The following is an 11,051-nucleotide window of genomic DNA, read 5'->3' as shown; positions in this document are numbered from 1 at the left end:
ATGGCGGTCAAGTTAATGGGATTGTTGTTTCACTCTGCTTCTCGCAGATGCTTTGCGCACCGCAGAGAACTTGGCAGGGGATTGCGCACAATTAACAAGGAGGCGCGCTCTCGTGCACACGCACACAAGCACACAATGTCATGGCATGCAAATATCAACAGGCTACCACAACACAGACTGTAATTTAGTCTCACATTCATGTAAAAGCGCCTCTGGGCTGCGTGCCTGCACATCTACTGTCCCGGCATGCAACTCGCTTCTGAATGTAAAGGTGTCTATCATCACTTCCTGCGCGTGCCAAGAAGAATAAAAGACATATCTTCAACATGTGTTTGCACAGTACTCACTCCTGTAATCACAGCCCAGCTCCAGATTTAAGTCTATATGAGGTTTTGATAGGATAATGAGTTTTGTCTGAATGTTAGTTTGAGTAAATGAAAGCATGTAATCTGTAAAAATACTGCGGTTGTGTTTTACTGCACTGGAGAAAAATACAGTTTAAATCTGGCATTACACAAACAAAAATAAAATGGATTTTTCTTGTTTTAAGAAATCAACTTGATCAACTTGAAGAAGTTTAATACAACAATGGAGCCCTGTTTCCACAAAGTGCTTCAGTTTGGTATATTTATGGTGTTTGGACTGTCAAGACTGAAGCAGGGGCGCCTCGAAGATCTCACATTGGGCCCCTCCCCCACAGCGTCAGGCAAGCCTGAGATATCCTCACACATACGTTACACTAATGAGCCATTAAAAGGTTTAAATTAGGGTAATCAAAATGTTCCTCATACTTTTCAATGCAACACATTCTTAAACCAGGGTCGTTTTAAGGTTCAAGGTTCTTTATTTGTCAATTCCAAATACATACAGTGAAATCGAAATTATGTTTCCCCACGGTGCAATGTAGATAAAAAAAAGGGTACGGTAAATAAAATAAAACAAGGTAAAAAAGATAAATAATATTTACATTAATAAACCTAAATGTGCAAAAAGTACAAAGTTAAATAAAATGGAGTATAAAACAAGATTATAAGAAAACTGAAACTTGTGCATGCATGCAATGTGCAATAAGTGACCAGGGTTCTGTTTAATGCTACCGACTGACGCTAGGAAAAAGTACTTATCTTTTTTACTGTCTATTTCATATTTAATGTCACTGAGTCCATCAAGAGATTGCAAACTCCTTCCCACTGTCAACATTGTCTCACACAGGAAGCGTCAAGAGCAAAACTATTGTTTCTCTCTGTCTCTTTTTTTTTGTACATTTTTATATTTTTATCTGATTGAATTCTGCACTGATTTTCTTCTCCTGCTTTGCTGCTGTAACTCTGTAAGTTTCTTCGTCTGTGAGATGAATAAAGGATTATCTTATCTTAAGACGCCCCGTCGCTCTGCTGCTGCGTGATGCAGCCCAAGACGCTGAGGTGTATTTTACCTTTACTAACCCTAACCCTAACCCTTTGATAGAAACTCATCCAAACAACAAACAAACTAGTCTCAGGACCAATAAGGACCCCTTCCTGTGGGACCCTGGGTCTTCAGTCTCAGGGCCCGTGTGCCCTGCAGTGTAAATCCACAGGAAATGGTGTTGACACATTTGATCTGTACTTATGAGCTTACTCAGTAGACAGTTGTCTTAATAATAGTAACTGTTTGACATTTTCAAAGCGACATAAAGCAACTTCGGTATTTTCCCCTGAAGGCATTCTTGTGGTCTGGGAGGGGGCCCCCTTAAATCTAGGGGCCACACAAGTTTCTGTCTGATGGAGTGTCTTGCTAAAACAGCCTCCTGTGACGGGATAATCCTTTAAAATTGGAACTGAATTGTCTGATCTTCCGTCCCGGTTTCTTTGTTTCAACTCTGAAATTATTGCAGATTTATATTTTTGTTTTGCATATTTCTAAATTAATTTACTGAACGACTCCCAGAAGACCTGGGTGGAGGTACTCCAGCTTTGCAAGATAATGAATATAATAATATGATGAGGAGATGATCTTTGCCAGAGCTTAATATTCAGATTTGAGGAAATTATACTGATGTTCAACATGATGTTTCATTCTTTAAAATGTAATACCTGGAGGCGTCTCATTTACTTTTAAGAGCAGCCATAACCTCGCTCCTCTCTCAACCCCACTGCAACTTCTGCTGCTCCAGTTTATCCTCTCGCTCTTGTTTCTAAATCCTCTCAACACATTTGTCAGTTGATTAAACAACACCTGAATTGAGAGGGGGATAAATCAGCTGTGGGTGCTAATTTACCTTGAAAACCCCCCCCAAAAAACCCAACAAGAAATATATAATATATAATAATATATATATATATATATATATATAATAATATTAATATAATATTATATAATAAAATATATAATATTATAGCCAGAGAGGGGCAGTATGGAGATAAAATCGTCTCAAAAAGATTTACATTTCTTTATTTACATAAGGCGACATCTCTTAATAATATGTATAAATATGAATATGGATCCGTAGACCGAGAAGCCCTTCGAGCGGCTGAACTTGCAGTATTTATTTATCCAGCAGAAGGCAGCAACTCATTTACAGATTAGTCCTTCAAATTGGAAAAGGAAGCGGAACTTCGTCATTTCTTTTTATTTTTGCATTTGTTTTGGTGATGAGGAAAGTTGTCAAGTTATACAGGATTCAAAACCGGGAACTTCCTCCTCCTTATTTCAGCTTAAGATACTCTTAATGAAAGTTGATTTATTGACCAATAGTATCACTCAAAGATAGCGGTGTAAATTAAATATTAATGTGTTAAAATAAGATTCAACACAAACTTAGTTTATTTTTTAACATACTGTCTTAATATATCATGTTTACGTAGTATTTCTCATTCATATCAATTTCGCGCTTTTATTTTGAAGGTGTAATTTCCGTCTCATCGGTCGTTTTGATGCTAACTGTTTTCAGTTTGACGCGCGCGCTGCCAAGTCTGACAACAACATATACGCTTCATATGCAGCTAAATATTAACCGCCATGGTTTCTTAAACCGGTGGAGGAATACACGGTTTCATGCTCGGTAGGTGACCGGAGTAAGCTAACTTACCGCCGTCGAGTCGACACGCTGCTCCCCGGGAACACAGCAGCCCTAAGCGGACTCTGGAGAGGCTACAATGAGCTCGGAGCACCAGAGCGACAGCGAGGACGCGGACGAGGCGCGGGACAGGCCCGACAGAGACAGCGACAGAGAGGAAGACCCCGACATTGACGATTCAGGTGTTGAGGATGAAACACCTCGACCTGATCCTCCTTCCCGGCCGGAGCGGAGCCCGCCGGGGTCTCCGGCGTCCCAGGACCGGGCGCCAGCAAACTGCCAATCGCCCGCCGCGGCGCCGCAGACGGGGAGCGGCGACGGCGACGACGACGCGGTCTCCAGCAGCGACAGTCGGCGGGGAAACAGTCTGTTTTCATGGCTTCAGACCAGGACGATAAGACGAGGGGTGTTTGTGGACCCAGCTAGGGATAACTTCAGGACAATGACCAACTTGTACTGCTCCATGAATCCGGCTGCGGAGTCTGTGAACCTGAGCACGCAGACCCACGGAGCCGTGTTCAATCTGGAGTACTCCCCGGACGGGTAAACAGCCACATATACCACATGTAACCCGGATGAAAGAGGAGTGAAATACCTGCAAAGTGCTTGCAAATGCATTCAAGGAAGGGGTCATTTATTTATTGACACTTTACAACCAAATCATGATAAAATGCACGTTCTTGCGTTTTCAAAACAACCCTAAAGTCTCGCCAGATCCACTCCCAGCGTGCAGCACTAATGAGTTCATGACGGGTTTAAAGCCTCAGGTGCTCAGACAGCAGGTCAGGATAAAACCCTGAAGTCAAAGCAGGCCAAGCTGCTCCTGTCTGGGTCACACAGCAGGACACATCACATTGTTGTCCCTCATCATTTTCTGTTTAAAATGTATTTAACAGAGACACCCTCCATAGAGTTTAAGGATCTCATCCTGTCCAGGTGTTCAAGTTAGGAAATGCTAACATTACCAAACATGCATCTTCTTACTTGAATATCTCTAAATATGAAAATAATGTGGCTGCAGCAAAGTAAACGACTTGCATGCAGGAAACTCAGATGAGCACATCCTGAGTCACAGAGCAGAAAAGTGAACAGTCTAAGCAGCTACGACCTGACGCTGCTTTCTCCAGCGCCTGTAACCTACTTTAAAAAAGATTTAGGGCACACTTGCACTCAGCAATCCGTAACGTTCCTGAGCACGTTTGACGGGAGTGATGGCTCTGATCCGTGACCCTGGCATGGATGGAGGAGGTGTGCTGGTCTGGTCAGAGGCTTGGGGGCTACAGGCCAGATTGGGCCCTAAAGGGGTCACACACTTTAAACTCCTGCTGTCTAAGTTGCACAGAGACACAGAGGAGCAGTTTCTGCACACAGCTTGCAGGAATTTGCCTGCATGATTTTGATCATTAAAAACACCCGACATCAGATGTGTAGGACTTATATTTATATATATATATATATATATATATTTATATATAAAGACTTATATTTGTGGTATAAACAGCTGTGTGATTGAAGCAGGTATCAATATTATCTGATTTCTGCGTATTGTGTTAAAGCTTTAAAGACGACATATTCTCCACCTTTTCAAACAGCGCCCCCCTGTGGTCTCAATGAATCATCTGTGTTTCTGAGCTTTGGTCCAAATATAACATGAATCAAGCAGCAGAGGAGGTTTGTGACTCTGTAGAAACCAGCTCTCTCAGAACGCTCCGTTTTGGTGTGTGTGTCTCTTTAAATGCAACAAGCCCCGCCCCCTGAGTTTTCCCTGTAGACGTCCCTCCTTCACTAGAGAGAATAAAAATGGCGGACCTGCGCAAAAGTTTATCTCGAGGCTGGAGGTGGAGATACCTGGGGAGGGGAGGGTTGTTTTTTTGTTGTTGTTTTTTTTTATCAGAATCCCACTGTGACATCACAAGGAGAGCTCAGTTCAAACGGAGCATTTTTCTCTGTGTTGTCAGACTTATGCAGACCATAAACAAAGGACTGGATGGATTTATGTCAGATGTTGTGGGCCGGTAGATGTTACCCAAACGTTGTCATACGTCACCTTTAAATTCTGATGTTGTGTCAACCTGTGTGCATTATTTGTTTCCTCCCTGATCAGTGCTCACTGAGTGTGCTTCCTGTGCTCAGGTCTGTGCTGACTGTTGCCTGCGAGCAGACTGAAGTCCTGCTGTTTGATCCCATCTCGTCCAGACACATCAAAACGCTGACGGAGGCCCACGAGGACTGTGTCAACAACATCAGGTGGAGCGTTTCTCTGATCTTTAATCATGCAGGGAGAGTTCGCCTCACGAGGACGGCTGCACGATCCCTGAAGTCGTTCAGTCCGTTTTATTCTCGGCTTCTTGTCACAGTAAAAAAAGAAAAGTTTAGAGACCAATAAAAAGACTCTTTAAAAAACCACGCTGGTGTTTTAAATCATGTCAGCAGGAAGTAAATATAAACCGGGTCAGCCCAGTTCACTGCTTTGATTCCAGATGAGAGCTTCATGAAGTCTCTCTGCACCGGTCTGATCGATTATCGCAGCACTAATAAAAAATGACCCCCCGTGTTTCTGTCCACTTGCAGATTTTTGGACAACCGCCTGTTTGCCACCTGTTCAGACGACACCACAATTGCATTATGGGATCTCCGTAAGCTGAACTCCAAGGTGTGCTCGCTGCACGGCCACGCCAGCTGGGTGAAGAACATCGAGTACGACACGAACACGCGGCTCCTCGTCACGTCGGGCTTCGACGGAAACGTAATCACGTGGGACACTAACAGGTTTGTGTTTGAGCAGCAGCTTCAGTAGAGGTGGCGTGCAGACAGTCTGTAGAGACGGTAGAGGTGGCGTGCAGACAGTCTGTAGATATGGTAGAGGTGGCGTGCAGACAGTCTGTAGAGGTGGCGTGCAGACCGTCTGTAGAGACGGTAGAGGTGGCGTGCAGACAGTCTGTAGAGACGGTAGAGGTGGCGTGCAGACAGTCTGTAGAGATGGCGTGCAGACAGTCTGTAGAGATGGTAGAGGTGGCGTGCAGACAGTCTGTAGAGGTGGCGTGCAGACAGTCTGTAGAGGTGGCGTGCAGACAGTCTGTAGAGGTGGCGTGCAGACAGTCTGTAGGGGTGGCGTGCAGACAGTCTGTAGAGACGGTAGAGGTGGCGTGCAGACAGTCTGTAGAGGTGGCGTGCAGACAGTCTGTAGAGGTGGCGTGCAGACAGTCTGTAGGGGTGGCGTGCAGACAGTCTGTAGAGAGGGTAGAGGTGGCGTGCAGACAGTCTGTAGAGGTGGCGTGCAGACAGTCTGTAGAGGTGGCGTGCAGACAGTCTGTAGGGGTGGCGTGCAGACAGTCTGCTCACATATCTTTCCCCTCATAGTGACCTCCTGTATATCACAAGTGAAGATGTAAATAAGTGAACTATTTAGAATATTATAACGAGACTTTTACTGGTTGTTTGTAGAAACATGGCGAAGTGTGTTTTGCATAATGTGACCTTTAATAATCCGCCTCTTTCAAACTGCCAACAGCTGCAAATCCCTCATTTCCTTTATCCTCATTTAAGAAGCTTTTCCCTGAGGAGAAATTTGTCCTGCAGCCACGTCAAATACACATCGAAGTCGCAGGTACTCAAGTATGGAATGAATCTCCATCCTTGGGGGCGGAGCCTGGAGCTTTAGAAGTAACACCCTTGAGAAGACCCAGTGTGCTTTTGTTTACTTCATTCAGCACCAAGAGCTGCTTCTGTAACTTTAAGTCACCATCAGACTCACCGTGACGCTTCGTGTGATTCTTCTCCTCCTGCAGGTTCACGGAGGATGGCTGCCCGCACAAAAAGTTCTTCCACACTCGTTACTTGATGAGGATGCGTCTGACGCCCGACTGCTCCAAGATGCTCATCTCCACCTCCTCCGGGTACCTGCTCATCCTCCACGACCTGGACCTCACGCAGTCCCTGGAGGTGGGCAGCTACCGCATGCTGCGAGCACGGCGGACGCCCCTCAGCTCAGGTCAGACCTCCATCTACGTGGAACAGAAAAAACACTTTTAAATTCAAAGCACTTGAATGATAATTTCCTCCATTAAAGATTTTAAAGCTGTTCCTTTTTTAAATGCAAACACTAACTTTTTTTTTTTTACCCTCTTAATAATAATAATAATAATGTATTTTATTTAAAGGCGTAATTCAAAACACTCAAGGTAATCTTATACAGCAGAGATTAAAAACATCAAAGTATCAATAAACTTAACATTAAAAACATTAAAAAGACAAATTACAGAATTTAGTGGATTTATTAGACCGGAAGGAAATGATCAGACTGAAGATGCCGGTTTAAAAAGATGTGTCTCTTGTAATCCTGTAGATGGAGGCACATCGACGTCCAGATCAGCCGGAACTCCTCGGCAGGGAAATGACTCCAGCAAGCTCCACCCTCACAGAGAAGGTCAGAGAAATCATGGTGGATGTTAGCTGAGGTTCTCTTCAGCCCCTACGATAAAAATAAACTTTAAAGGTCACATGACCTCCTCTGTCCTCGCTCCTCTTCATCATGTGTGTGAAGTGTGTTGTTGTGAATCCACTCTGATCCTGTATTTGATCATGTCTATAAACCCCTCTATTTCAGCCCTGCTCAGAACAGGCTGTTTCTGTGTCTGTAGCTTTAAATATGTAAATGAGCTGTGTCTGACCACGCCCCCTCTCTGGAAGGGCTCGGGTGTACTCACTGCTTTCTGGCTCCATGTCCTATTGTTTACGGTGAGAAGGCAGACTCAGAGGGCAGAACAAACACCTAGCTGTGGGAGTGTCACCCACCTGGGGGAGGGGCTACTGCCCTTTGTGATGTCATGAAGGGAAACGGCCTGTTTGAGCACACATTTTCTGACAAGTGGAGCAGGCAGAAGACGGAGGGTGTTTGTAGACAGACTAGATGTTAGAGTTAGATGAACATGGGGAAGTGTCCTTAACAGCTATTTAAAATAAACTGTCCTCACAGGTATTTCTCCGAGGAACAGCCTGGAGGTTTTGACTCCAGAGATCCCCGGAGAGAGAGACAGAGGGAACTGCATCACCTCCCTGCAGCTCCACCCGAAAGGCTGGGCCACGCTCATCCGGTGCTCCAGCAACATGGACGATCAGGAGGTCAGACACATTAACGTGCACACATCTCAAAGATGACGTCACCTTGACGCTGCTTTGTCATTCACATCACTAAATCCTAACGTGCGTCTCTCCTCCTCTTCAGTGGACGTGTGTGTACGAGTTCCAGGAGGGAGCGCCCACCCGCCCGCTTGTCTCCCCTCGCTGCTCCCTGCGCCTCACCCACTACATCGAGGAGGCCAACGTGGGCCGGGGCTACATCAAAGAGTTGTGTTTCAGCCCGGACGGACGACTCATCTGCTCCCCGTACGGATACGGCGTCCGCCTGCTGGCCTTCGACGAGAACTGCGGCGAGCTGGCCGACTGCATGCCGGTCCAGACCAGCTGCCTCAGAGAGATCCGCTCCATCTACTCGCACAGTGACGTGGTGCTCACCACCAAGTTCTCCCCCACACACTGCCAGCTAGCCTCAGGCTGCCTCAGTGGACGAGTCGCCCTCTATCAGCCCAAGTTTTAGAAACCACAACGATGCGAGCTAAAGCGTGCGCTGCAGAGCTGAGTGAAGGAGTGCTGATCAGGGAGCCTGCACAGATTAAACAGAAACACCCAACACACACACACACACACACACACACACACACACACACACACACACACACACACACACGTGAATTTAAAGAATCCTGTCACCTGAAATATGCTGATCTGTACAGCGCCTCACCGCTCTCTGACCTGTGACATAACTAGTGTTAGAGGGGGCGTTACTTTTTACGACTCTCTGAGCAGATGGTCAGATCGAAACAACGCTCGACGCTCGCCTCCTACATGTAGCGTCCCTGAGTGGGCGGGGCCGTCTCTCTTCGCCAGCGTGGTGTCAGGGCTGACAGTGAGAGAGGGAGGCGTTTATGTATGAAACATGTTTGATCCAGGAAGCAGGAAAACACTTTACCCTAAACACTGATTTAAAATAAGCAACAAAGAAAGGATGCACACGTGTTCACCTGGTTGAGTTGGTCGCACCTCATCTTAGCGGGTCAGATGTTCTAGATGTAAATCATTTTAATTGGCACATAAGATTTCCAACACGTTTTTCACTATTTCATATCACTCCATTCTCACAACTCCAACGACGAGTTTGTAACTTGGCAGAAGAAGAAAAAGTTCGTTGGCGGTGAATATTTCTGCATTTGTTTTAAAGTGCTGAAGTCGACTCCGACTGCCTTCAGATATTTGGCCTTTTCTGAACGCTTGTCAAAACGACCTGTTCAGAAAAATCTGTGATTCAAAAGGGATTCACCTGAGATATATTTGAAGCACTTCTTCACCTGGGTCTGCAGCCGGGGCTCAGACTGAACCTCATCAGGAGGACTTGTGAGGCCGCAGCAGTGGATGGAAATGAAAGCCTGTTTGAAGCTCAAACATGAACTGAAGAAACACTTAGAGTCTGCATGGGCGGGCTGACTAGACTCCTACCCAGACTGAGGACGGGGTTCAACCCAAGATGCAACACTGCATCAGTGAAAAACAAACTTGTCTTTTTCATACGATGGTTTTTGTCTCCACAGCAGCAGAAACCTTTGACTTGTTTTTGAGACACATGCAGCTGCTGTCTCTGGACATGAAGAACACTAAGGACGCAACAAACAGATGAAACTTCCATTAAACATGAGAACGTTACGTCTACGCCGTCGTTGAGGGTTCGACACGGCGTCCTGCACTGCGGATCGTATCGCTCTGCTCATGCCTTCTCCACAGGTGCTGCTTCATTGCTCATACAATCTGAATGCCTAACTCCCTCAGATCTCCGTCTGTTCCACGCACACACACACTCCTGTTTCCACATACATGCTCTCTGATGGTTGAAGCTTTTGGAGGTTTTACTGGTGTATTTATGACGGCACTCCTAAACAGAGTTTGATTCTTGGGAGTGTTTGCAATCATTGAGGCAGCTTAAGGTTCGAGGTGAAGTTCTCATTTGTCTTCGCTGTTTATATTATAAACTTTATGCCGTCTGGATCCAGATCTACAACCTGTACAAAATGCAAAATGTTCATGTTTTGCAAAGAAAGAAGTCCCTAAAAGATGAGACTGGCATTACTCTGATTGTTTTTTAATGAATAAATTAGCTCCATCTTTAAATAACTTCCTCACATATTGGATTATAATAAATAATAAACATGGTTATTAAATATCTAATAAGTACATTTAAAAGCTGACTACTGTAGGTTGTAGCAAAGCGGTGAAGCGATGGAGGACTACTTTCTGCTGCGGAGTAATACACAGCAACTACTTATCCTTGAACACATTTTCTTTGTGGTATTTTCCAGCAGAAAAGTTCTTTGTTGTGTTTTCCAAGTAAACATCTAAACATAAAAGAAGTATTAACAATCCTGCCAGTCTCATCTTTTAAAAGAGTGTCTCTTGGACTCTCGGGTTTTTATTTTTCTCCTGTTTGACCTAAAAGAGAGAAAATTGTTACAATGAATTGACATGTTTTTTTTTTTACTTTGTTGTGTTAAAGTATGAATAGAGTTTGTTCCCATTCACAAACATATTTTTCATTTTCACAATAACTTCAGTTCACCAATCAGGTTTGGACTGTGTGAGGAGTGAACAGGTTGTGTTTGACTGTTGGAGGATGTGAAATGCTTTAGTGTAGTAAAGCTGATTAAGGTCCAAGCACATGATTAAAACATATTTAAACAGATGACTGAATACAGAATAGGTTTTAGATAGACATAGCATAATCCTACTATGCATAACAGACTTTAAGATGTTCCTCCTCTTTCTTATTTTATGTGAGAGCGATGTCAGATGCCAAAATATGGTCTTTTCAGTGAACTTGAGGTTAACATGCCGTAAAACTTCAATTAAAAGCCTGGGCGAGGAAGTGACCCTGCCTTTATTTGACCTT

At 44.6% G+C, this 11,051-nt stretch overlaps 1 protein-coding gene across 1 annotated transcript; it reads left to right on the top strand.

Annotated features, from left to right (window-relative positions):
* Positions 1-2,876: 2,876 nt before the first annotated feature.
* Positions 2,877-8,719, top strand: wdr32 (WD repeat domain 32). Its single transcript, XM_079369583.1, has 7 exons — positions 2,877-3,601; positions 5,192-5,305; positions 5,630-5,827; positions 6,847-7,049; positions 7,404-7,484; positions 8,034-8,179; positions 8,283-8,719. The coding sequence occupies exons 1-7, from the start codon at positions 3,138-3,140 to the stop codon at positions 8,652-8,654; spliced, it is 1,578 nt and encodes a 525-aa protein (XP_079225709.1). The 5' UTR covers positions 2,877-3,137; the 3' UTR covers positions 8,655-8,719.
* The last annotated feature ends 2,332 nt before the right edge of the window (positions 8,720-11,051 follow it).

Source organism: Symphodus melops (assembly GCF_947650265.1).
Source record: "Symphodus melops genome assembly, chromosome: 19".
Classification (NCBI taxonomy): domain Eukaryota; kingdom Metazoa; phylum Chordata; class Actinopteri; order Labriformes; family Labridae; genus Symphodus; species Symphodus melops.
The sequence above is the reverse complement of the archived record's forward strand: the minus strand, read 5'-3'. Positions and strand labels throughout refer to the sequence as shown.

Bases quoted from the DNA above. Each gene is read 5' to 3' on its own strand.
- wdr32 (XM_079369583.1), top strand. From the start codon at position 3,138: ATGAGCTCGGAGCACCAGAGCGACAGCGAGGACGCGGACGAGGCGCGG. The intron at 5,828-6,846 runs GTTTGTGTTTGA...CTCCTCCTGCAG, and splicing joins ATCACGTGGGACACTAACAG to GTTCACGGAGGATGGCTGCC. The intron at 8,180-8,282 runs GTCAGACACATT...CCTCCTCTTCAG, and splicing joins GCAACATGGACGATCAGGAG to TGGACGTGTGTGTACGAGTT.